At 39.7% G+C, this 27,931-nt stretch overlaps 1 protein-coding gene across 3 annotated transcripts in view; it reads left to right on the top strand.

The window, feature by feature from the left end:
* The window catches only part of LOC134359803 (ras-related protein Rab-14), a 32,185-nt gene extending 12,354 nt beyond the window's left edge, over positions 1-19,831 (top strand). For all 3 annotated transcript variants that reach the window (XM_063073463.1, XM_063073465.1, XM_063073464.1), the window contains 7 exons: positions 3,101-3,159; positions 5,230-5,283; positions 9,377-9,554; positions 13,299-13,365; positions 15,523-15,610; positions 17,397-17,427; positions 17,768-19,831. In XM_063073463.1, the coding sequence (XP_062929533.1) occupies positions 3,108-3,159; positions 5,230-5,283; positions 9,377-9,554; positions 13,299-13,365; positions 15,523-15,610; positions 17,397-17,427; positions 17,768-17,945 (648 nt within the window). In that variant the 5' untranslated portion in view covers positions 3,101-3,107 and the 3' untranslated portion in view covers positions 17,946-19,831. The remainder of the gene's footprint in view (positions 1-3,100; positions 3,160-5,229; positions 5,284-9,376; positions 9,555-13,298; positions 13,366-15,522; positions 15,611-17,396; positions 17,428-17,767) is intronic.
* The last annotated feature ends 8,100 nt before the right edge of the window (positions 19,832-27,931 follow it).

Raw genomic sequence — 27,931 nt, 5'->3', positions numbered from 1 at the left:
GATGCAACCTTTGCAACAGAGACTGCCACCCTCGCATTAGTGTGTTGTCAGCCACAAACGGTGCTGCACCAAAAATGTTGATAGCTGGAACACAACATCCGTGATCAACTTCGACCAATGGATGGCCACACCTCCATTTCCTTCAAAGCATTCTCATTCTCATATGTTGGTAGCATAGTGGTTAGCACAACACCTTACAGTACTAGTGACGCAGGTTCAATTCCTGGCGCTCCCTGTAAGGAGTTTGAACGTTCTCCCTGTGACTGCATGGGTTTCCTCCTGGTGTTCCAGTTTCCTCCCACGGTCCAGAGTCGTACTGATTGGTCGGTTAATTGATCATTGTAAGTTGTCACATGATTGGGTAGGATTAAATTCGGGGATTGCTGGGCGACGTGCCTTGAAGGGCCTATTCTGCGCTGCATATCAGTGAATAAATAAATTTGGTTTAACTTGGGGTTTTTGCCATGAGCCACTATATTAGGCTGAACTGCAGGCAGTTTTAAAATACATCCGCAAGCATCCATTTTTCAATTCAGTGAAGCATTGAATAATTATCTTAAAATGTTATGCCAAAATACTAATTTGCATTGTAGTGGAAAACTATTCTCTTAGCTCCTTTGTATTTGACTTACATTGTGGCCTTGGATAAATACTTGGCACCTTTTCTGACTATGTCATATACTTGGGCAATTGGCATACTTGAAATATTTAAGGTGTGCACAGGATCAGAGGTGTATACAGGATCAGAAGTAAATGTAATATGTTAAGTATTTTGCTGAATGATACCAATACCTTGATGGTGATTTGATTATTCCACCGTTTTTTCGTAACTGTTTTACTGATTTTTTTAAATTGGAGATGTGGGGGAGAAATGGCAGATGGAGTTTGAACTGGCCAAATGTAAAGTGTTGCACTTAGAAGATCAAATGTAAAGGACAGTACACTGTTAATGGAAAGATTCTTAACAGTGATGTGCAGGGGGCATTTCTGCATTTAGCTTCCTGAAAATAACTACATTAGTTGATAGGTGGTAAAGAAGGCACGTGACATTCTTGCCTTTAATAGTTGAGGAATGGAGTTGAAGAGTTGAAGTTGTCTGGGGGTTTTATAAAACTCTATGATGGTGACATATAAAACCTGACAGCTCTAACACCGTCACCAACCCGCCTGCTCAAACTTTCAACCAATCCCTGTTGCTCTCCCTCAACTGAGCACTGCCACTCATCTAACAACTGAGAGATCTGCTCCGCCCTCGTCTCGCACATCTCCACCCCTCTTGGGGTGGACACTATCCCAAGTGCCAGGCGGAGCCTGCCAGAGCTAAAACATATATTCGCAGACCCTACCTCCAAATCAGACCACTCTTTCCTCTCTCTCCCAACTGCATGGACAGCCCCGAGTGCCACCTTCAACTCGTCAATGCCAGCCTGAACTCGAACAAAGACTGCACCCACAACACATACAGCAATCACCAGCAAATAACCCACAGAGACACACATTACAGATTTAAACAGGGCACCCACACAGCATACCAGCAGACTCAATCCCGGACGAGCCCCCACAATGTAGCCCCCCCCCCCCCCAGCCAGCCTCAGGGTCTCAGCTCGCTGTCGTCTAAGGAAGCAGCCCTCGGCCCCGCCAAACTGGGTAATAGTTTGTGTGGATGCTGTGTGAGGTACCCCACCTCGCCCAAATAACAGACAATACACCAGATGCAATTAAATGATTTACAGTTTATAGATATTACTGGAACTATATAATTGAGAGAATAAAATATAAAAGGAAAATAAAAGGCACCACACTTATCAAAGTTCAATCTCCTTGTGCACAAAACAGTTGGAGCTCAAGGACCACCTTCTTCACCCTGCGACCCCTCGGACCACCTCGACCGGCCGCCTGGGACCAACAACGGTGGTCGACCAGAGGCTCCACACGAGTCTGAGTCCGTCTCTGTCTCCTCGCCGAACGCCCTCCTCGGGGTCTGACCCCATTAGCGGACATCACAGCACCTCGTCCATCCTTTGTCTCGCTCTTCCGCCTTCTCCCCCAAAATCCCACGCATACAGTATCTTCAAATACACCAAACCCATAACAACTATCCCAATTGGTTAATAGCACCCTCTTATCACACTCTAAACCAAAACAAGCTGCTAGCACAAACTTTCTCAGCGTTTAACACAACAAAGCTGCATTCCCCAGATTAACATAACAAAGGCGCCATTTTAATTAGCCTCCGCAGTAACATAAAAGTCGAAGCCCCCTTACATCTAGTTAGGCCTCTCCTGGAATGTTGCATTCAATTCTAATTGCCCATTTATAGGAAGAATGTGGAGACTTTGGTGAGAGTGCAAGAGAGGTTTACCAGGGTGCTGTTTGGATTAGAGAGCATGTGCTATAATGAGAGGTTGGACAAATTTGGGATGTTTTCTCTGGAGTGGCGGAGGCTGAGGGGAGATCTGATAGAAGTTAAGATTTTTGAGGGATAGGTAGACAGCTGGTATCTCTTTTCCATGGTTGAAATATCTAATAACACAGGCCATGCATGAGAAGGAGGTAATTTCAAAGGAGATGTGTTGGGCAAGTTTTATTCTCTAGAGTGTTGGGTGCCTGGAATGTGCTTCTAGGATTGGTGGTGGAGGCAAATTCATTATAGGCGTTCAAAAGGCTTTAAGATAGGTACAAGAATGTGCGTGAAATGAACAGACATGGATATTGTGTTGGCAGAAGGGATTAGTTTAATTAGGAAATAGATTACTAATTTAATTTGGCACAACATCATGGGCTAAAGGGTATATTCCTGTGCCATGCGGTACTGTTATTCTGCAAACAGTGTGATGCTGCTGTATATCATTGTCAAGTAAGAATCCCTGCCATTATCTATGGTGTGAGGCACGACATTTACTCATGTACAGCACTGGCCCTTTTGATAGCACTTGGTAACTAAGTGAAGGAAGATTCTGGTAGACTGCACCACATTGTCGTTGCTAACTTTGACAATGCACAAGACCAGAGTACATCAATAAATGCATTAATCTTCTATTGTGTTTTCAGAACAATCAGAATTTTAATTTTATTGTAGAATCTTCTTTTTTCTTTGTAGAGCCAGGATGGCCACTGCTCCATACAACTATTCATACATCTTCAAATATATTATAATTGGTAAGTACAGTTGGTTTTGAATTTTAAGTTCAAATTTGAGAGAGTGCAGTTTAATAGCTTACATGTAGAAATGAGGTAGCGTGTTCATAAAGCAAACAATGAACTTTTAAAAACAAAGTTAATGTGAGTGATTCAGCTATCAATATATCTGATTCATCTGGCAGTTTTCAAACTTCTTATCCCCTTTTAATTTCTTTCCAAATATTTTCTTGTTGTTTGCTACATGGTACTTCACGTTTTCTTTGACCATGCTAAGCTGAAATCTGAAGTGAAAATCAAATTAAAGCAAGTCTGTAAAAGTTTCTGTAACTATAAATGTTAGAAATAATGCCAAAAATGTCATGACTCTTGCTCCTAATTAGTCTTAATCAGAAAGTTATGCTCTCCAGCACTAATTCAGACTAGGCCAGTGCATTGCCGAGAGAGTATTGCACTTCCATGTATCATGTGAGCCATTCAAGCCCTGAGGTGAGCATGTTTCCCTAGAATAATTTGAGAAGCAGGGCATTTTTCCTTTTTCTTTAACAAGTTAGCATATCAGTTATCTCTTATTTGCTTTCTTTGGGATTTGTACTGTACATGAACTGTCTACAAACATAGATTATAGAATCCAACTGAATATAATGCACTTTAGTTTGCAATATGGCAAAAGTTTTGTTCTGCAGATAAACTTCAGACTTTGGATAGAATCTAGTGTACAAGTCTGATATTTAGTGTTCATTTTTAAATTTTTGAGTTCATCTCTTGGAATAGTTGAACTGGTTTTTAAATTGTTCTGTAGTAAAATGACCAAAGAGCTCAGACTTATTTTGAATGGGAAAAAGTCCTTGCAAGAAAGTCTTCGAGCAACTGTGGGTTTATGATCAAGAAGAATGCAAGTCATATGTAGTTCTTGTGTACAGTTCCATTAAGGGGTTTTTACTTGAGGGGTAACCTGCAATCCTAGTGTTTTATATTAAAAAAAATTAATTTGCTACTAATGTATTCCATATATAACAAAGCTTTACTCAACATGTCAGCACCAAACAGTTGACTAACAGAATGGTAAGATGTCTACATAAAATGATATTGTAGGACATAGAAATTGCTAAATATAATGGTGAAATTTGATATCTTAAGTTATAACATCCTCTTTAAGTGCTTTATACTATGTTATTAAATCCAAAGATAATTATCCAAGGTGTTTTTTTTCAAAGCAGTGCAAACTTTAAGGTTACTAAATGCGAATAAGAAATTCCAAGTGGTTGAAGTGGGAGGAAAAAGTTGTGGGTCAATTGCAAAATATGTTTTAGGATGTCAGCTGTCTATACTCGATAACCAACTTTACTGAATTTGGTTATGTGGATCACTTGCCCTCAATTTTTTTTGGACCAGACGAGATATGTTATCCCAGCAATCAATTTCTGAATTGCAATTCTGCTACTTTTGCTTTGCAGGAGATTTAAACAAATGCACACCATGAACCATTACCTTTTTAAAAATTTGTATCATGGTTTTAGTATTACTTCCATTGTGTGGAGATGTCTTCTAAACATTTGATCCTGTCCTCTGTCAATTCAAATTCACTGTGAGAGTCTTTTGCAAAGGAAGAATATTGTAATTTGGTTAGTGTAAATCCACTCTAGTAAGTTTGTTTTAAAAATACCATTATAAGGTCTTTGTGTGGTCAAGTAATAAGAAAACATAACTAATCGGAAATAGAACTGAGAAATTGGCACAGATTCATTTTTTGTGAAGGGAAGCCTATAAATTTTGCACCTATTTGTTTCTATGGTAATGGTGCATGACATTTTTAACTTCAAGTGCATCATGTGAAACATTTGTACTGAAATCAAAGACTGTCTTGTAGGACAGGAACTTAATCAGAGTCTCTACATTTTGTTCAATAGATAGAGCAATATATATTAGCAGATGAATTTGAAATTTGGAAGGAAGATTGGTTTCCAGGAAAGATATTTTGGTTTGAAACTAAAGGTTATGAAGAGTGATAGCTAAATGTGCTATATTTTTAAAATTGTCTATGACCTTAATCCTTGTTATGACCGACCTGAAGGTTTCTTTTTATTATAGGAGACATGGGTGTAGGGAAGTCATGTTTGCTTCATCAGTTTACAGAAAAGAAATGTAAGTAAATATCATTAAAATCAATTTTCAAGCCTTAACTACAAATGTTACTGAACAATAGGTACTGAGTTTTAGCTCTGCTTTAGTCCGATACATTTGTTCCAACTTGTGTTAGTAAAATACAGAAATATGCCTTCAAACCGAAAGGAAATAATTCTACACTCACACTCTACATGAAGCTATCAGTGGGTTTTCAATACATGTTCTTTAGACTCTAATATGACACAGTGCATGCAAAGGTGTGCTTGTTTAGATTGTATAATACAGGTGCTTGTTGTTATGCTACTATTTTAATTGCATGTGTTAATCCCATGCTTTTCTACTCTTTTCCCCTCGAAATACTATGTCCAGCAATTGAAATGCTAAATCTCTATTGAATTGGAAATTATTGTCTTTTTTAAAAAAATGAGCTTGTAAAGAACTTTTGGCAAAGTCAGCTTTAAAAGGAGAGAGTGAGAACTTTTTTTCCAGATATTCACTTGGCTTGGCACTAAGTTCAACGTGCTTAATTCACGTTTGTCTAGAATTGGAGCACATTATCTTGGTTGTTGGTTAACAGTCATTGCCAATTAAATATGATCGAGTCTGATAAAGTAGGGTTGAACACTTCTCCAACACCTGACTTTGCCGACGTTCGTTTCTCTTCTAGAGTCACCAGTATGTTGAATGAAATCCCTTTTGAACAGAGGAGGAATTTCTTTAGCCCAAGGGTTGTGAATCTGTGGAGTACATTGAAAACAGATGGATGTGGAATCCAAGTCATTAGGTATATTTAAAGCAAAGATTGATAGGTTCTGGATTTGTAAGTTTTTCAAAGGTTACAGGGAGGAGCAAGAGAATGGGGTTGAGAAGGAAAATAAATCAGTCTTGATGGAATGGGCCAAATGGACTAATTGTACTCCTATGTTTTATGGTCTGGATAAGGTAACCAATTATTTTGACACAGAATGTGGCCATTAGGTCCATACTGAACACCCTGCAGAACAATTCTCTATAATTCATTCTCTTGTATGCCCATCAGTTCCTCTGGTCTTTTTGCCACTTGCTTACATCGAGTAAGTTAGTGGGCAGTTAGCAAACTCACCCAACTATGTGGTGACATCCATGGTCAGGGGTGACCTTGATCTCTGAAGCTGTTATACCATTGGACTGACTGCTGTGTTTCTTCTTACTGTTTTGATGCCTTAATAGGAATTAGCTTAATTTTTGTCGCAGGCGTTGACATGGCTTTAAATGTGGCCACCAATACAAAAACTTTTATAATACTGTAACAGCCAGTGCTATAAGATTGAATGACATTCCCAGGATAGTCACTTAACTAACAAATTTTTGGTTGATTCCTGCTCTCTTCTACATTTTAAGTAGGGATTTAATAACTTCCAAATTTTGGAAATTAATCTAACGATGAAATGTTTTGCCTCCTGTTTTAAGACCTAATAATGCTTAATCCAGGGTATTAAAATCTTCTAATTATAGATGCCTTTAGAGTTCTCTACTCTGCAATATCAGCCCACTATGTCCACGTAGCAGAAGTTTTATATTCTAGCAATTGTTTCACCATCACTGTAATCTAACTTCCATTTTTGGCCTCAGCTAACACGTCAGCCATGATCTCAGAATGGCGGTGCAAGCTCGAAGGGCCGAATGGTCTACTTCTGCACCTGTTGTCTATTGTCTATTAGAGTATGGTAATGAGAAAGGATGATCAATATTACACGTTCTACTCTTCTTTGACCTTCCTGTTTAGACAGATTTTCGGATTTAATAGTGGTTGACAATTAATTGCCATTGGAATGATGCTTAAAACGGATCTCTGTAGTGTTGAGGAGCTGGTCTTCATTAGCCATGAATGCCTAGAAGCAGAAGTTTCGAATTTATGTAAATCAGTGTAGGTGCAGTAATTAGGGCAAATGCCATGTAAGCCCTTACACAATTTGAATAGAGGAGTTATGAAGATGTACTGAAATTATATAAGGCACTAGTAATAACATACTAGGGGTATTTTGTAGTTTTAGTCTTGTCTGAAAGGATGTGCTTATTGTAGGTGTACAGTGAAGATTCGCAAGACCCATGCTAGAGAGGTGGTTGTGTGAAGAGTGTTTGTGTCAATTGAGACTCTAGTCTTCAGAATTTTGGAGCACAAGAGGTATCAATGAAGCTGCAAGATTCTTAAAAGGCTTGACAAGATAGATGCAGGGAGGATGTGGCTGAGGAGTCTTGGACCAGGAGCGCAGTCTTAGTTAGAACAAGGCATAGGGAAGGCAGAAGAATGGGGTTGAGAGGTAAAATAAATCAGCCATGATCAAATAGTGGAGTAGACTTGATGAGTTGAATGGCCTTAATCAACTACCACATCTTGTGGTCTTAGAGGCTGCTTGGGACTGAGAAATTAGTTTGTACGTGGTGGTGAACCTTTGGAGTTCTTGTCAGTGTTTATCCTTTTATTAAAAAAAAATAAATTGATATATCACTGGGCTTTATAGTGATAATGTTGGAAAATAGCACAGAAATAGAAGAATATCAATGATCAATTAATTATTGTCGGCTCGAAGGGCTGAATTACCAACAGTTGATATTTTTGTTCAGTTGATTCTAAACTTACTGATCCTGCATCCTCTTGGCAGCTAAGCAAACTTGTTTCTGGTGGTTGGCTCTCTCTGGAGCAACTGATGCTACCTGGATGTCTTCCCTGAACTCTAACTACAGTGGGATTTATTGTATCTAAAGTGATTCGGTAGCACGATAGTGGACATTATTCTTGACACCACATTGAGGTATAAAACGAAAAAGAATTTGGAAACATATTTCTGTTTAAACAAAGTCATTTAAGCTTAGTTCTGAGCAGCCAGATGCAGCAAATGTTTTTCACTGATCTAAATTTCCTGCTTTCTATTTAATCCACTGCCACAGACTTGATATCTTTATTTCTTTCTCACTAGTTGTTAAATTAACAGTTTAACCATTTGTTTTATACTTAATTCCTTGTTTAAAACTCTTTGACTAGCTATGCAGAGTTGCAGATTGTGACATTTTGCTATGGATTTCACCCACTTCAGACAGTTTTCCAAGATGAGTATGATAGACTATTTTGGTATAAATTCCTTTTAATCTGGTTCCACATAATAGGTGATTTTTCAATGTGTTCCAAGAACCTGATTTGAAAAGTATTAACTTTTTAAGTTTTCAGAAGCAGTCCTAGGATACCCTTTTATGTAATTCAACATTCAGAGGCAGTTACAGTTTGGAGGTGTCCCATTATCAGAAGTTCCATAGCCACAGTTTGTTGCATATATCAGATGATGGCTTGGGGAGTTCTTGTATGAAAATATTGGTGTGCTCCCAAATCAAGATAATGCATGCCAGAACTAAAAGGGCAGGTCTTCTTTGTGCAGTACACTGCTGGGGTAACCCAGCAAGTCGGGTAGCATTTATGGAGAGGAATAGAATTGCCATTTCAAGCCAATGTACTTCGTCAGGGTTGGAAAGGAAAGTGGAAGAACCCAGATTAAGAAGGTGGGGGGAGTACAGTCTGGCAGGTGATAGGTGGACCAGTTGAAGGGGAAGTGGTGGGTGGGGTGAAGTGAGAAGCTGGAAGGTGATGGGCTGCAGAAGAAGAAATCTGATAGGACAGGAGGACAAGTTGACCATGCAAGAAAGCGAGGGAGCAGGGGTACCAGGTAATGCGCAAGTGAGGAGAAAAACAGTGAAAGGGCAACCAGAATGAAGAATGGAAAAAGTTGAAGGGAGAGGGAGGAGAAATTACTGGAAGTTAGAGAACTTGTTTTTTTTTTCAGTGGAGTTGGAGGCTACCCAGACAGATTATAAGTTGCTGCTCTCACAACCTGAGTGTGGCATCGTGGCAGTAAAGGATGCCGTGGATTGATGTCAGAATGGGAAGTTGAACTGAAGTGGATGGCCACAGGGATATCCTGCCTTTTGTGGTGGAATGAACGAAGATGCTTTTCTTAATGATTAATTGAGATGTGTGGTATAAATATTTAAAAGTTGTCATTTTGTGTAAATACATAAAAGGCAATTTGCTCCAAAAATAAGCCATATTGCCTATAACTTTAAATGTTTCCTTCTATTTAAGTTATGGCTGACTGTCCCCATACAATTGGGGTAGAATTTGGAACCAGAATAATTGAAGTTAGTGGTCAGAAGATCAAACTTCAGATCTGGGACACTGCTGGCCAAGAACGATTTAGGGCTGTTACACGAAGCTATTACAGAGGGGCTGCTGGTGCGCTCATGGTCTATGATATCACCAGGTAATTATGGACATTTGAACTTCAGCTGATGACATTGTTGAGTTTTTTAGCTTCACCAAAATTTGCGTTCTTCATCTAGCTGATGGGCTAGTTTCATATCCAATCTTAATTTTTTTTGACCACTCACACAACAGTATAAGCTTATAAGCAGTAATTTTAGAGTCGTAGAACACTACATCATTGAAACAGGCCCTTCAGCCCATCTAGTCCATGCTGAATTATTAATCTGCCTTGTCCCATTGACTTGCACCCAGACTATAGCCCTCCCATCGATGTACCTATCCAGATTTCTCTTCTGCTGGCAGCTTGTTCCACACCCACACCACTCTCTGAGTGAAGAAGTTCCCCCTCATGTCCTCCTCAAACATTGCGCCTTTCACTCTTAATCCATGACCTAGTCTCACCCAACCTCAGTGGGGGAAAAAAACTTGCTTGCATTAACTCTCTATAGTCCTCAATTTTGTTTCCCTCTATCAAATCCCTACTCATTCTTCTATGCTCTAAGGAATGAAGCCCTAACCTGTACAACCTTTCCCTATAACTCAGGACTTCAAGTCCTGGCAACATTCTTGTAAATTTTCTCTGCAAATTTTCAATCTTTTTGACATCTTTCCTATTGGTAGGTGACCAAAACTGCACACAGTACTCCAAATTTGGCCTCACTAGCATCTTATATAATTTCAACATAACATCCCAACTCTTGTACTCAGATTTATGAACACCAGTGTCCCAAAAGCTTTCTTTACGATCCTATCTACCTCTGATGATACTTTCAATAAATTTTAGATCTGTACTTGCAGGTTCCTCTGTTCTACCACGCAATTTGGTGCCCTACTATTCACTGTCAAGTACAAATGCTAAAGAACACTTCACAGACCCCAGTTTGTCTGCCCAAAGTGCAACACTTCACACTTGTATGCATTAAATTCCATTGCCATCTTCAGCTAATTTTTCCAGATGGTCCAGATCTCGCTGCATGCCTTGATAGTCTTCGCTGTCCACGATACTCCCAAGCTTGATATCATTTGCTGGTCTGGTTTCCCACATTATCCAGATGACCACTCGTCACAGGTAGCCTGTGACATGGCAATCAAAGGCAGCCATCTACTGCCACTCTCTGGCTTCTCCCCCAAAGCCATTGTCTAATCTGGTCCCTTAGAATAAAGGGAAAGGTACGTTGCATCCGGAGTTTCTCCAGTTAGCGGACAATTTCCCTCCATGCCTCTCTGACGTAGTGGGGAACCACGTACGAGGCAAGTTACAGCAGTGGTTTGCCATTGCCTTCTGCCGGGTGAGTTTCCAAAGAGATCACCAGCTCGCAACCCAGCACGGATGGAAAGCATGCAGGAGAGCAAGCTGGATTCAAACCACTACTGATTTCAGACTCATCGGCCTATAAATTCCTGGCTTATTCTTAGAGCCTTTCTTAAACAACAGAACAACAGACAACATTAACTATCCTCCAGCTCTTCACTTATGGTGGCTAAGGACATTTTAAGTATCACAGCTAGAGTCCTTGAAATTTCTGCACTGGCCTACCACAGGGTCTGAGGGAACACCTTGTCAGACCCTGGGGATTTATCCATTCTGATTTGCCTCAGACAGCAAACACCATCTGCTTTATAATATGTATACAGTTAATAACTTCGCTGCTCCCTTGCTTTACTTCAATAGATTCTGTGTCCATCTCCTGAGTAAATACAGATGCAAATAGTCCATTTAAGATCTCCGCCCCATCTCTTTCAGCTTTATGCATAGATGACCACTGTGATCATCCAGAGAACCAGTTTTGTCCCTTGCTATCCTTTTGCTCTTAATATATCTGTAGAAGCCTTTGCAATTCTCTTTTGCCTTGTCTGCAACAGCACCCTCATGTTGTCTTTTTGCTCTCCTGATTTCCTTGACTGTTCTTTTGCATTTGTACTCGGCCCCATTTGCTTGTTCTGTCTCTACCTGTTATGCATCTCCTCGTTAATCAGGGGCTCAATATCTCTCGTAAGCCAAGGTTTCCAGAACCTGTTAGCCTTGCTTTTTTATTCTGACAGAAACATGGAACCTCTGTACTCTCAAAATTTCACTTTTGAAAGCCTCCTACTTACCAAGTACATCTTTGTCAGAAAGCTTGTCCCAATCCACATTAGCCAGATCCTTTCTGATGCCATCAAAATTGGCCTTTCTCCAACTTAGAATCTCAGCCTAAGGACCAGACCTATCCTTCTCCATAATTATTTTTGAAACTAATGGCATTATGATCACTAGATGCAACGTGTTCCCCTACACACACTTCTGTTGCTTGCCCTGTCTCATTCCCTAATAGGAGATTAGTATTGCGCTCTCTTCAGTTTGGACCTGTGAATTGATTAAGGAAACTTTAACACATTTAACAAATTCTATCCCATCCAGCTGTTTTACAGTATGGGCATCCCAGGCAATATGTAGAAAGTTAAAATTACCTACTATCACAACTTTATTTTTACAAATTTCTTTCTCTAAATCCTGCTGACTGTTGGCTGGTCTGTAATATAATCCCAATAATACGGTTATCCTTTCTCACTTCATTCCAATCATATGGCTTCAGTAGATGAGCTCTCCAGCCTATGATGTCGAGCACTGTCATGACATTTTTCCTGAATAGTAATAACATTGCTCCCCCTTTAATCCCTCCTGCTGTATTACATCTAAAACAATGAAACCCTGGAACATTGAGCTGTTTGTTTTGCCCCTCCTGCAGCCAAGTCTCACTAATGTTATAATACCATGTACTGATCCATGCCCGAAACTCATCCACCTTTCCTACATTAATCCTTGCATTGAAATATACACAACTCTGAACATCAGTCCCACTATGCTCAACCTTTCGATTTCTGTCTTAGTAGCCTTAATAACATCTTTCCCCACAACCAGTCCACTATCTGTTCTGACAGTCTGGTTCCCATCCCCATGCACTCTAGTTTAACACCCCCCCCCCCCCCAATCCCTGTGTAGAACTGGCAAACATTTCTGCAAGGATATTAGACTGCTCCAGTTCAGTTGCAAACTATCTTGTCTGTACAGATCCCACCTTTCCTGGAAGGGAGCCCATAATCCAGACATCTGAGGCCCTCCCTCTTGCATCTTCTCCTTGGCTGCATGTTAAACTTTATGATCTTAGTTGGTTTCTTTTTCCAGAATTGTAATGTTGCCTCACCCTGCCTGAACTAACTAAGTAGCAAATGCATTCTAAGATGCTATTTTATAAACTGAGCACTATGGCAATATGATTGTAAATAAGTAGAGAATAACTAGGTCTCTAATGTAGACAATATTTTATTTGAGGTACAGCATGGTAACAAGCCATTCCAGCCCAATGAACTTGCACCACCCAGTTACACCCATGTGAACAATTAACGTACTCTAATCTGTACGTCTTTAGAATATGGGAGGAAACCTATGTGGTCACGGGAAAATGTACAAACTGTTTACAGTTGGCAGTGGAATTGAACCTGGGTCGCTGGTGCTGTAAAGCGTTATGCTAACTGCTACGTTAGGGTAATTAACTTGGTTTAAGAAGACCTTTTATATTTCCAAATGTACTGCGTGCAAGGCAAATTATGATGGTAACGTTCACTATCTCAAGTCCACAGGTTTCATGTGTGTCACTGTTTAGTCGGAGACCTTATAGTGATTTAAATTTGAATTATTTATGGCTGCATAATACTTGAAGAATAAATTTGAATATACTTGTGTGAATTGTGTTTTCTCTAGGCGAAGTACTTACAACCACCTTAGTAGCTGGCTTACAGATGCAAGAAACTTGACTAATCCAAATACTGTAAGTGAATGTTTTGTAGAAGAAATGACGAATAGTTTTGAATGACTTCACTGCAGCTCTGCAAGTTTTCCGGAGTAATTATCTGGAAACTTGCACCATTTTAAGTGTTGCTTCGGACTCAAGGATGATTGGCTAATTTAGCAGGAACATGATTAGAACTTGGGAGGGGGAGAGGGTGGGAAGAGTTTTCGCCCATGTCTGCTGGTGTGGAAAGATGCATGTCAAAAGGAATGACTTCATCCAGTTTAAAACTGTGCTGAATTGATTTGTATCTCTATTTAAGAGATAAGGATTGCCACCAGATCATGAGACTATTAGTGTGCTGCTGATGCAGCTAGGCAGCAATTTCATTGATATCTTTGTGACTAACTCAGATGAATCTCATTTATACAAACCTTGAATTTGCCCTGCAATGAAACAGTGATGCAAAAGTCATTTTTATATTTAAATACATATTTTCAGCGACCTGTTTTCAGTACTATGCTTTAACTAAAATAAATTTTATGGACATTCTTAAGTCCAACACTGACTAAAAAATGGAGTATTAGGGGTTATCTCCTGCAATCTGAATTGAAAGAAACCAAAAGTAGATCAAGAGTACTTTGCAATCTGAAAGATAAACCCAGCTTATTCCTTGTGGTCACAGTATGGCTCCAAATCTCCTGCTAGTGGCAATATGAGGGGTGATAAGTTCGTAGTCTAAGGTAGAAGGAGTCAATTTTAGAAAACCTAGCACATTTATTTTTCAGCATAGTCCCCTCCTACATTTGCACACTTAGTCCAGCGGTTGTGGAGCATACAGATCCCTTCTTTGTAGAAGTCGGCGTCTTGGACCTCCAGAAAGAGGTCCACAGCAGGGGTGATTGATAAGGTCGTGGCCTAAGGTGGAAAGAGATGAGTTATTAACTTCAAATTTTCTGCATAATCACTCAGAGTTGAACTGCACGTGCATATAACGAGAGCTGTATAATTCATAGACCGCTGGACTAAGTGTGTAAATGTAGGAGGGGACTATATTGAAAAATAAATGCTAGATTTTCTAAAATTGACTCCTTCTACCTTAGGCCACAAACTTATCAATCACCCCTCGGAAGAGGCAGAAGCAAAGTTCTAATGCACAGAATAATCAGAGGTGTTTTGAAATCGTGAATGCATCTTAAAATAATTCCAAAACTGTGGGGGAAAATCTGTCAGTAATTAAAAGTTAGTGTTTTTAAAAATGCTAGTCTAGAGTAGGTCAGCAATACAGTCAAGTCAATGAAACTTGAAGATAAGCCAGTGTAAAGCTGAGAGGCCAAATAAGAAACAAGGTATGTAGTGCCCAAGTCCAGTGGCAGGATGAGGGGTCAGATGTGTCTCTGCCTGACCTTGAGCACTTCCTTACCTTTGGACTCAATTGGACAGGTGCAGAAGTCATCAGAAGGCATGCGAGTGTGGGGTAAAAATTACTTCAGCTGAGAAACTGGCTGAGCTCATTGAATCCTAATGTCACATTTCAGGCAGTCAGACATAACTGTCTTTCATCTGTGTAAGGCATCCATATTGGTTGGGTTGCTGAATTGTCTGTTTTTAAATGGGACTTAAAGCAAATGGGGTTGTTCAGTATTGATTGTTAATCAATAAATATGTGAAGACTTAACGTGGTTATAAAAATTGTCCCTTAGTATTGTGCATCTAAATAGTTGGTAAATGAATATAAATTTGGTCTGCTTGCTTTTTGTTCCTGTGAAACAGATTGTCACTCTATACTTGTCTGATTTCTTTTTTTATATAATTTAGCTGCAGTATAACTTTTTTAATAAACTGAACCTGTTTCAGATAACCTAAATGAAGCTTAATTGTTGTCAAACAAACCTTTAGTTTGCGGTAAGGGCAGATTTGTTTTATGCATGAAACTTAACTTCCCTGTCTGCTGATAACCGGACAGGATAAGTTCTGCAGTATTTAAAACAAAACCAGAAGACAATGGAAATTTTCAGCAGGTCAAACTGCATTTGTGGGAATAGAAATAGTGTCAATGTTGACTCCATTTCTCTTTCCATGGATGTGGCCTAACTTGAGTATTTTCGGCATTTGCTGTTCGGGTATAGATGGACTGCACCTGCAGTTTTGACTGTTTTTTCCCTCTAGTAATTACTTTAATTTCTGTTCACACAGGTGATTATTCTTATAGGAAATAAGGCAGATCTTGAAGCCCAACGAGATGTAACGTATGAAGAAGCCAAACAATTTGCTGAAGAAAATGGTATGTTTGCTGCTGCACGTGTAGAGCTATCCTCAATTTAGAAACAAGTTTTCTGGGCAAGGAAGATTATCCTAAATTGTTACATAACTCCTTAATCTCATCCAAAGGAGATCTGGAAAAGTTAATACTTTGTCTTTAGATGTTATCTTTTGGAGGTGCTTATCATAAAATCATTTTCATTGATATTAGTCAGTTTTGTATGTTTAACTGTTCCTGCTGTACCAGAGGACAACAACTAAACATAATGTTGGCCATGCAGTGGATAGGAATCCAAATGATACAAATTTGTGATTCTAATTTAGCTCTGTAATCCCCATGCTTCTTAAACCCACTCCCTGCCCAAATGAAGATTTAAAAACTGCTGAAATCTTGGAAGTTGTGGCAAGAGTGAAAGTTGTAAGAATTGATTTTAGGGGCTTCTTATTGTGGCACTCATGTTAGAACAAGTTTATCCATTGGCACTGTAAAAATAAATGTCCAAGAAGTGATTTTTAGAAGTTGGCTGCAGAAATTGTACCATCTGCTGAGATCGCTGCACACCAAGAGATTCCATTGTAAGCAGTAAAAGTTTGGATAAATGCCATTCTCCAGCACAGCATCACTTCTCCAAGATCTGGTTGTAATTAAGCTCAGGTCATGCAGTACGGTTGGTGATCAGTAAATGCTTAGGATGAGCGTCTTATTAAAACGTTACATTTTATCAAGCCAGAGAATGTTTAATGACGGCTTTAACTCTGAGAGACTAGCACTTTGTATTTGGCAGCTCCCTTACTGGAGCGATTTCAAAACTGATTTTAAATCTTACTTTAAATATTTATCTATTTTTGGAAACAAAAATGCATTGGTTCCCACTAAGCCTTTCCATGTTTTCATCAGCCCTTTCTCAGCAAGATTTCTTTTTACTGGCTTTTGGAAGAACCCTTATTGATTCCAAACCAGAGCAAGATAAACTTCTTACCCACATGTTTGTGTAATTTTAAAATGTAGTTGAATCTTCTCTTGGCCTTGCTTTGACCTAGTATTTAAAGTTTCTCCATTACAACAGTTACAGCAGAGGTTGACCAAGATTAGGCTGGTGTCTTTTAGAAGAAATCTGTTGCAACATGAGATGCCCAGGACTGGATTGAATACTTGACCAGCATTTATTACAATTATCATTTATTCTTAAACATTGGCCATGAAATTTAAAAAAAATGTTGACCTTTTGGCTTTGACTACTTGACACTTACTCACATCTGTTGTTTCTTTTCTGGTTGTGTCTTCTGTATAAATTTTAGTGTTAAACTATTGCTGAAATTTGAATTTAACTTGGATTTGTGTAGTTTATACAGTTAAACCTTATACAGTTTAGTTTGTGCTATCAATCTTTTTGCCATACTAAATTGATCCATTTGCGGTTGTGAGGTGGTGGGTGAGGAGAATAGCAGCACTACATTTTGCTAGTTTATATTTCGTAAATGAGGTTATAAGGTAGCATGTTACTGTTGCTTTCTGTTTTGCTGGAAATAGTAGACCAAATTAAAATCCAGTCCATAACCCCACAGCTTTGTATTCCAGCTCACCTGTTGATTGGATTTGATTTTTGTACTAATGAGTTTAGATTTTATGTTGCCTAAGTGTGAAGTTCCTTACATGTCATGGCCTTTGTAAAATGTAGCTTTAAGTTTACTTATTTTATGATCCCGGATATGTCTTGTGAAATATTTTGTGGTTAAAGCTGTTTAATTTTGGCTTTTGAACAGACTTGCGAATTATTTCTGCCACTAAGTTTTGAATTTTGTTACAGGTCTGTTATTCCTTGAAGCAAGTGCAAAAACGTAAGTGTGCTGCTTGATACAAGTCACTAGAAAAATCTTTGAATAGTATAGTGGCTGTCTTGTCATCAATAAAATCCTTTCTCAATTTGTATGGAATAGGTGATTTGTTCTTTAGAGTGTTTCCACTTTGGAGTGAATTTTATTCCTGGCAGCAGATGCAGTTTTTGTGTTTGGGTTTTTGTAAAATCAGAAAGCATTCCCCACACATGACTCTATGGTAGATGATGCTTTGAGAACTAAATGTAAGAAGCAAGTGTATGGATTTATTTTGCCTTGGGGAAATGGTTTTTAGCCTGGCCTCCTTGTGACTGTAAATAAGAGACTCTTCCTTTGTTCCTAGAGGTGAGAATGTTGAGGATGCATTCCTGGAGGCAGCCAAGAAAATCTACCAGAATATTCAGGATGGCAGCCTGGATCTCAACGCAGCGGAGTCTGGAGTACAGCATAAACCGTCTGCTCCACAGGGTGGTCGACTAATCAGTGAGCCCCAGCCCCAGAGAGAAGGCTGTGGCTGCTAGTAATCTTCAGCTAGTGAACCTCTTGACCTTCCATATCCTACTCTTCTGTCTTTTGTCAAAGCAGTATTTCTCGCTGCTTCCTTGTCTGCTGATAATCTGACAGGATAAATTTTGCTGCTGTGACAAGTTTAACACAATGATAAAAAGGCCTCTCGCTAAACCACCGTAGATGTTTATCAGGTTACAAGGAAAATGAGTAGAGTAATAAATCCTCTCATGCATGGAATTTAGAATTGAAATATTTTCTTACTTGTTCTTGTGGTAGTTCATCATCCCTCAATCTGTGATCCAATTTCAATGCTTGTCAGCTAAATAAATATGCTGACGTTGTATAGTTCCATCTTGCCACCATGGGGGGGGGGTGGGTTATAGACATAACCTCACTATCCATTCAAAAAGATTCTTGTACAGTAAAAACCTTCTTACCCATACAACTGTTGTCTGTGCGGTTCAAAGTTACTGAGGTTCTTTGACTGTGAACTGACATCCAGCTCAAACTACAGGATGTCTGTAACATGTAGAGTATGCTTGTTGCTGTTCATAAGTTCCCCACCCAGTTACAAGTCTTCATGGGGTTCTAATTCCAGCTCTTGTCTTAACCTTGCATGGGGAAATGGCTATTACTCATCTTTCCCTCTTTAAAATGCAAAAGAAGGCTTTGGTGTGCTTTTTGTCATTTTATTCTTTATTAACACGTAAATATGTATAAAATTTGAAGGAACTGAACTAACATTTAAATACATCTGTATGTATATGATTTTAATGAAGATACAAATTGATCGCTGGCACTGAGTACCAGTTTGTACAGTACAATCTAAGTGACCCTTTAGCACTAGAATGGATATAATCACATTTTAAAGGAAAAATATGAGCAGTACTTTTAACACTAGTTGGTTGGGTTTCATATTCTCTTGTTATCTGGTTCCATCATTGCACTTGTGGAAAACCTGTACCATTTAATAATACTGTGCTTGTGCAGTCAAACCATGTAATGTTCTCTGTAGATGTTCCTGCATTTCTGGCTGTATTTATTGCAGTACTTCATTCAAGAAAATAACTGGGTTAATGTATGCTTTTTACTCAATACATTTAGGTGCAATTGCCCTCAATGAATTAAATAGCCAAATTTCATTCCAAAAGCAGACTTAAAGGAGATTTGTTTTATATTTTACACATTCACTGTATGAAATACTTCGGGGTAGGGTGATTTGGATTTTTATTTCAAGGGGTGAAAGCTTGAATTTCAGCGGTGATTCGGCACGTTGCCTTGGGCGGCATAAATGTGGTTAAATGCTAATTAATAATATGCATCTTTAGTTGTGTATGAAATGGGGCTGCACTGCTTGGTTTACTTTTGATAGAAATGATGCTTAATGTTCAAAATACCCACTGACCAGGTGGAAAACCTTCACTCCTGTAGAAAAATGGGATCCTGTACAGAAATGCTTTTGGAAGGCCAAACTGGAATCTGCAATATATTGGAAAATTTGTCAATTTGTGCAATGTCCCTTGTTTGTAGAGTCTTGCTATTAATTTTAAGAATGTGAGCCTTTATGTTGAATATACAGGAGTGTTGTCAAAGGCAGTGTGGTTAGAAGTCTGTTGTCTTCGTTATGTTGTTTAGCCTTTGCTTTAGTGAGGTGTTGCCCAGGGACCATGGCCTTGTGTGTACAACATGCAGGGATTTAGCAAGGTATTTCATTCTAAGTTTGCTAAAGTTTGCTTTAGTCATTAGGTGGTATGAGATCTGGACTACTCCTGAACAGCTTACAGTAGATCTTGTTTATATGTGACAGAAAAAGACTTTGAACTGCTGTAACTTTCATTTGATGAAACAAATGCTATTAATCTGAATATTTGTAAATAAAGTACCTGTATCTAGTTAATCTGTCCTTGTACTTATTACTTCAAATTTAACTATGGCTGGCTCTTCCTAACTGTGAGCTTGGTCAATTGATATTCCTCATTATGGCAGTAGGGGATGACATGTATTCTCTGCTTGGCCATGCAGTGTAGACTTAAACTAGGATGAGAAAGGAAATGGCTGCTCTGAATTAACATTACAGAGGGATTTGAAAATTTTTTAAAGTACTATATTACATTTCAATGTGTACTTTGGGATGATGGAGGATGGATATTTAACAAAAAAAAACAGCAACAATGTTTTGGAGAAACAGTTGGTCCTTAAGTTTCTGAAACGGATTTTTCTTCATTCTCCTAATAGTTGAATCTCAGTACTATTTCTCATGGCAGAAGCGCCTTTCACCTGCCTCTCAACTGATTATTTATAATTTTTTTTAACAAGAATACCAGCCTGTGGATAGTTGCTGTTGACCCTTCAGCCTTGTATCCAAGGCTCTGAACCCTCGCAGGAGTACATATTTTGCAGTTTAAAACAGTAATATCATGAGGTCCACTTTGTTTCCATAAGTTGAACCAAAATCTTGCCGCACAGCTCCTCCAGTTTGTGAAGCAGGGTGCTTTTCCTATGGGTATTTTTTTGCCTTCTCATTTGTACAATCCTGACTTCTTTTTCAACAGCTGTTTCTTCTATGTTCTACCACCCTTTCAGCTGAAGTTGATGAATTCTATTCCACAATTCAGTTTAGCTTTTCCACCAATGTTGATTTTAGCCAGAACTATGTGGTTCTACTTGTGCACATCCCAATCCAACGTCTGCAGTTCACCTGCCAATCCATGGCCTTGGTTTAGCTTACACGGTACAGGAGGATACTAGTTGAAGTGTTTAAGCTAAGGTAACTGGCTTTACTGCTCCATTTCTACTTTTAGATTATTACATGAGTCCCATCATGTCAATGGATTTCCAACGTTAAAACTAACATTTTGGGTATTCTGTTCAATACCAACTTTTAAAACTTTTATTATCCATGACTCGTGAAACAAAAATGTGCAAAGAGCAATGCCTCAAATTTCTTCCTGTTTCTGACTTGATGGTATTGCTGAATGAGCTAATAACATTGCTAAGTCAACATTTCTCTAGGCCTAATCTATCACATGAACATCCAGCCACTCAGTGATCTCTGCCCTGGTTTGTACCTGAAGGGTTGAACAGTCGCTAGCTAATCTGATATTTTTTTTCTGCTCACTGTTCATAGCATTTTTTTTGGAAAGGCCTACAATTGTTCTGGGCCTACACTACACCTCCAGCATTGAATTTTAACTTCCTTAATACAAAAGGACTTTAAACTAGCAACATTTTTGACGATCTTATGTCACACATTTCTCTGGTGCTGTGCAAGTTTGCAACTTTGAAGGCACTGTACTAATAAGAGTGCACCATTTGTATAGTATCCTCACTAAAACTGGAAAGCATGATAAACTGAATGCAAGATGTTCAACCTGGGATTTTAACATTGTCCCATTTCCTGCCAGGGCAAAATATTTAGTAATTTAAAGATAGTAAAATGATCTAAAATTTGAACTGTTAATTTGAGCACTGCTTTAGAAGAACCTTAACCAGCGGAGCTGTGCGTACATTTATTGAAGTGATGTATGTGATTAGATTTATTTGTCACATGTACAGTGAAATGTGTCGAATGAATGAGGACAGTGCTGGGCAGCTCAGGTGTTACCATGCTTCTGCCATCAACATGGCATGCCTTCAACTCCAACCCCAGCTGTAGGTCTTTGGAATATGGGAGGAAACTGGAGCACCCAGAGGAAGCCCATGGAGTCACAGAAAAAACGTGCAAATTCTTCACAGACAGTGGCTGGGAGTTGAACCCAGTTCGGTGATCACTACTGCTGTAAAGCAATGTACTAATCACTATGCTACTGTGCTGCTCATGTGGGAATGCTCCTAAACACGACCTTTGTTCGGCCTGCTTTTGTTTAGTCCTGCTGTTGAGAATTTAACCATATATTTATCTTTTATTGATTATAGCTCAGCATCCAATACCATCATCCCTTCTAAACTAATCAATATTTCCAAGATAATGGCCTCGTAACTCTTAGTGCAATTGGATTCCGGATTTCCTCACTTGCAGATGCCAATCAGTTTGGATTGGCTACAACTTTGCCACTATTTCCATCAGCTTAGGTGCACCACAAGGCTGTGTGCTTATCTCTTGCTTTACTCACTTTACAGTTATGGCTGTGTGGCTAAGCACAGCTCCAATGCCGTATTCAAACTGGGATGGGCTAAGGGGCCAATTTACATGCTGTATTTCTGAAGATGAAAGCAAGAGAAGGCCCATCAGTCTCTTCTCCCTTTCTGTCATTTATGACTCATGATTCTATTTAACAAGGTCACTGTTAATCTTTTACTAATTCCAATAACCTTATTTCATTGTAATATCTAAAAATCTCTTAATATCTTTAATATACTCAGCAAATTTTAAGAATTCACCGCCTCTAGGAGAAATAAAATATCTAGCCATTTCTATCTTGAGTAGTGAGCCTTATTTTGGAGCTGGGACCCCCACACAATTCTAGGCATTCTGGTCAGAGGTATCTACTCTCAACTTTACCAAGCTCTAAGAATCAAGATGACTCGAACTTATAAGCGTGCTTGTATCTGGGGTGGGGGAAGAGGAGGTCTAGTCTATTTAATTTTTCCTTGTACAAGAAATATTCCATCACAGTAATCTTGTGAACCTTCATGTTAGGTACATTTTTCCATAGGTAGGTGGGGGCACCAGGGCTCTATGATTGGAACAAGAGGTCTCAGTTGTTCTATGCAAATCTTTTGCCAGAAGTCAATCTTCCATTTGCATTTGTAATTATCTCCCAACCTGCACATTAACTTTGACTTGGATGCAAGGTCGCGCAAGTCCATCTGCACTCCAACACCTTTCACTGTCACATGATTTTAAAAAATACTTCTCTTTTCCTATCAAAGTGGATTTTTACTATCCCTTCACTTAACTATATCAACACACAAAATGCTGGAGGAATTCAGCAGACCAGACAGTATCAATGGAAAAGAGTACAGTCAACATTTCTGGCTGAGACCCTTCAAGCACGCCTGAAGTGTCAACAGTACTCTTTTCCGTAGATGCTGCCTGCCCTGCTGAGTTCCTCCAGCACTTTGTGTGTGTTGCTCGGATTCTGAAATCTGCAGAATTGCACTGGGAACCCTGTCTAATGAACCTGTGCCATGCACAAATCATGCAATTTAATTCATCTGAATGGAGAGGAACACTGCAAGTTAGAGAGGTATGGCAGAGGTGATTTTTTATCCTTTGACTTACTGAATTAATTTAAATGTATTAAGATTTTCTGTTGCTTCACTTTTCAAGTTTTTTTAAACTAGTGTGATTAAGTTGTAATAGTTTTCGGCCATGCAAGTTTCTGTTCTGAAATTTCATTTCTCACGTCTGCCCATTTCACCAGTTGAAGCATCCTCCTGTAGTTTGTTATTATTGTCTTTATTGTTTATTTTTATTTCTAATTTTTCTGTTTAATTGTCTAATCTGAAGTAAGTGGAGGTTGCACTGGACAACATTTTTTTTTAACGTGTTGCTTCCTCAGTTTTTTATTATAGACTGAAGTTAAAGACTAATAATTAGCTAAAAATGATTTGATGATTTTCATTTGTACTCTTGTCTGAGGCTTCTTGCTCAAGTGTCCAACAATAATCAGCCAGCGTTGATGGATTCCAGTTGCCGTGATACTGTTTCTTCATGACCGCAATGTCCTGGTGAAACCTTTCACTATGCTTGTCACTAATAAGATTTGTCAGGGAAGAGGTCTAAATAGGAATCTTAAGTGACATGTTGCACTTCATGGTTTTGAATGCTTGAAACATGTTATCAACCAGCTGCATGTGGTTTGGTGCTCTGTGGTTGCCAAGAAAATTCTCAACAACAATCTTCCATGTGTTTTTCTGCAGTTTCACCAGAAGTTCTTTGAATTGCCTGTCATTGATGACCTGTTTGATTTGTGGACTAACAAAACTTCCTTCCTTAATCTTGGCATCAGTTATTCTGACTTGAATTATGAACTGAAATAACAAATTTGGGTGGTTTTGAAAAATGGCGCATAACGGGATATTTCATGGCGATTCTCATGATTAGCAGCCCAAAATCCATAAGGTACAGCCAAAAGTATTGGGGAAACAAAATCTTTGTTGTCCAGCGTTATTCATCCGGCAGAGATTTCTGATGGAGTAACAGTCAATGGATCAAATGTGGTTGATATAATGGGGATCATGAAGATCGAGATCTATGGCATAAAAACATAGCAGCGACAATAGAAAATTGACCAAATAATGGGGGAAAGAATAAAAGGGAGGATTGGAAAGAAATGCTGAGTGAAGCTTTCAAGAGATGTTACTGATTCTGACTGGTTGCATCGATGTCTGGCATGGAAGTACAAGTGCACAGGATTGGAAAAAGCTGCAGAGGGTTGTAAACTCAGCCAGCTCCATTGTGGGCTCTGGCCTCTCCACACTGAGGACATCTTCAAAAGGTGATCCAGCATTAATCCACCTGTACAGAAAACCTACGGCACAATACAGGCCCTTCAGCCCACAATGCTGTGCCGAACATGTACGTACTTTAGAAATTACCTAAGGTTACCTATAGCCCTGTATTTTCCTAAGCTCCATGTACCCTATTTTTCTAAGCCTCTTAAAAGACCCTATTGTATTCGCTCCCACCACAATTGCCGGTAACCTATTCCATGCACTCACCACTCTGTGAAAAATAACTTAACCCTGTCATCCCCTCTGTACCTAGTTCCAAGCACCTAAAAATTGTGCCCTCTCATGTTAACCATTTCAGCCCTGGGAAAAAGCCTGTCTATCCACACGATCAATGCCTCTCGTCATCTTATACACCTCTACCAGGTCACCTCTCAAGCCCTGTTGGCCAAGTTCACTCAACCTATTCTCATAAGGCATGGTCCCCAATCCAGACAACATCCTTGTAAATCTCCTCTGCACCCTTTCTATGGTTTCCACATCCTTCCTATAGTGAGGTGACCAGAACTGAGCACAGTACTCCAAGTGAGGTCTGAACAGGGTTCTTTACAGCTGTAACATTATCTCTCGGCTCTTGAATTTAATCCCATGGTTGATGAAGGCCAATGCACCGTATGCCTTCTTAACCACATAGTCAACATGTGCAGCAGCTTTGAGTATCCTATGGACATGGACTCCAAGATCCCTCTGATCCTCCACACTGCCAAGAGTTTTACCATTAATACTATATTCTGCCATCATATTTGATTTACCAAAATGAACCATCTCACACTTACCTGGGTTGAACTCCATCTGCCAAGTCTCAGCCCAGTTTTGCATCCTATCAATGTCCCGCTCTGACAGCCCTCCACACTGTCCACAACACCCCCACCTTTGTGTCATCAGCAAATTTACTAACCCATCCCTTCACTTCTTTTTATAAAAATTATGAAGAGAAGAGGTCCCAGAACAGATCCCTGAGGGACACCACTGGTCACCAACCTCCATGCACTGGTCACATCCTCAAAAACTTCAATCAGGTTAGTAAGGCTGATAATTTCCTGGGCTATCTCTACTCCCTTTCTTGAATAAGGGAACAGTATCTGCAACCCTCCAATCCTCTGGAACCTCTGCCGTCCCCATTGATGATGCAAAGATCATTGGCAGATCCTCAGCAATCCCCTCCCTCGCCTCCCACAGTAGCCTGGAGTATTTCTTCATCCGGTTCTGGTAACTTACCCAACTTGATGCTTTCCAAAAGCTCCAGCATATTTTCTTTCTTAATGTTTACATGCTCAAGCTTTTCAGTCCGCTGTAAGTCATCCCTACAATCGCTAAGGTCCTTTTCCATAGTGAATACTGAAGCAAAGTATTCATTAAGTAACTGTTATCTCCTCTGGTTCCGTACACACTTCTCCACTGTCACACTTGATTGGTCCTATTCTATCATGTCTTATCCTCTTGCTCTTCACATGCTTGTAAAGTGCTTTGGGGTTTTCCGTAATCCTGCTCGCCAAAGCCTTCTCATGGCCCCTTCTGGCTCTCCTAATTTCATTCTTAAGCTCCTTCCTGCTAGCCTTATAATCTTCTAGGTCTCTATCATTATGTAGTTTTTTGAACCTTTTGAAAGCTTTTCTTCTTGACTAGATTTTCAACAGCCTTTGTACACCATAGTTCCTGTACCCTACCAACCTTTCCCTGTCCCATTGGAACGTACCTATGTAGAACATCACGTAAACATCCTCTGAACATTTGCCACATTTCTGCCGTACATTTCCCTGAGAACATCTGTTCCCTATTTATGCTTCCAAGTTCCTACCTAATAGCTTCATATTTCCCCTTACTCCAATTACACACTTTCCTAACTTGTCTGTTCCTATCCCTCTCCAATGCCATGGTAAAGGAGATAGAATTGTGATCACTATCTCCAAAATGCGCTCCCACTGAGAGACCTGACACCTGACCAGGTTCATTTCCCAATACCAGATCAAGTACAGCCTCTCCTCTTGTAGGCTTATCAACATATTGTGTTAGGAAACCTTCCTGAATACACCTAACAAACTCCACCCCATCTACTTTACTTTATACTTTATTGTCACCAAAGAATTGATACTAGAGCGTACAATCATCACAACGATATTTGATTCTGCGCTTCATGCTCCTTGGAGTACAAATCGATAGTAAATATTAAAAATTTTAATTATAAATCATAAATAGAAAAGAGAAAAATGGAAAGTAAGGTAGTGCAAAAAAAAAACCGAGAGGCAGGTCCGGATATTTGGAGGGTACGGCCCAGATCCGGGTCAGGATCCGTTCAGCAGTCATATCACAGTTGGAAAGAAGCTCTTCCCAAATAAACCCCTTGCCAATCAATATTGGGGAAATTAAAATCTTCCACCACGACAACCCTGTTATTATTACACCTTTCCAGAATCTGTCTCCCTATCTGCTCCTCGATGTCCCTGTTACTATTGGGTGGTCTGTAAAAAATACCCAGTAGAGTATTGACCCCTTCCTGTTCCTAACTTCCACCCAGAGACTCAGTGGACAATCCCTCCATGGCTTCCTCCTTTTGTGCAGCTGTGACACTATCTCTGATCAGCAGTGCCACACCCTCACCTCGTATGAGTATCATGGACTCACATGATCCAGGAGATACCCTCTTCTCGTTACTACCATCAGGGAGGCGGTACAGGAGCCTGACGTCACATACTCATCATTTACGAACAGCTTCTTCCCCTCCGCCATCAGATTCCTGAATGGTTCATTAACCCATGAACACTACCTCACTTTTTTGCTGTTTCAGCACTATTTTTAAAAGTATTTCTTATTGTAACTTGTAGTTTGATTAGGTGTTGCACTGTACTGATTTTGCAAAACAGCAATTTTAATGATGTATGCCAGTGCTAATAAGCCTGGTCTGATTCTGTTTAGGAGCAATTTTTCTCTGGACGTGTAGCCATGCTGACCTTTGAGGAGAATAGACTTTGCAAAGGTATGGAGACAGATAGTGGCAAATGAAATTTAAAGCTGCGAAATGTGATGAGATTGAGAAGGGGTAATATAAACCAGAGGGCACAATTCCAGAATGGACAGTACCAAGGGTTCAAGCTATCTGCAGTTTGTTGAAGGTGATGGGTGAAGCCAGGCAGGTGGAAAAGGTGAAAAGGGCTGGAGAAGAAGGTGGTGACACGCTTGGTTGCAGTGGCCTCTCTGGGTCCAACAACTGCTGCAGATGTGTGTCTTCAATGTTTTTCTTGTGATCGCAAGCCCCTGTTGGACATTGGTAATATAAAATAGTGCAAGTTTGCTCTGTTGATGAGTCCGATAGCAGGGGAGCTGCGTGGCCTTGGTTGTTGTACAGACCCGACCCTCATTCCATGGCATCGCCTGTTACAGCCACCCAGGGGAGGAGAGAACAGAGGTGCGGCAGACGCTCTGGAACCTGTTCTGGGTTGGGGGCTTGCCTCTCCTGTTGGTGCTGCTCTCTGGTGTTCGCTCCCTGGAAGAAAGGCCCGATTGGCTGACCCAGCACGAGGCAGGTTTATTTACCTCTTGTCTG

Source organism: Mobula hypostoma, chromosome 21, assembly GCF_963921235.1.
Source record: "Mobula hypostoma chromosome 21, sMobHyp1.1, whole genome shotgun sequence".
Classification (NCBI taxonomy): Eukaryota; Metazoa; Chordata; class Chondrichthyes; order Myliobatiformes; family Myliobatidae; genus Mobula; species Mobula hypostoma.
Note: the sequence above shows the minus strand (reverse complement) of the source record. Positions and strands in the feature narration are given on the sequence as shown.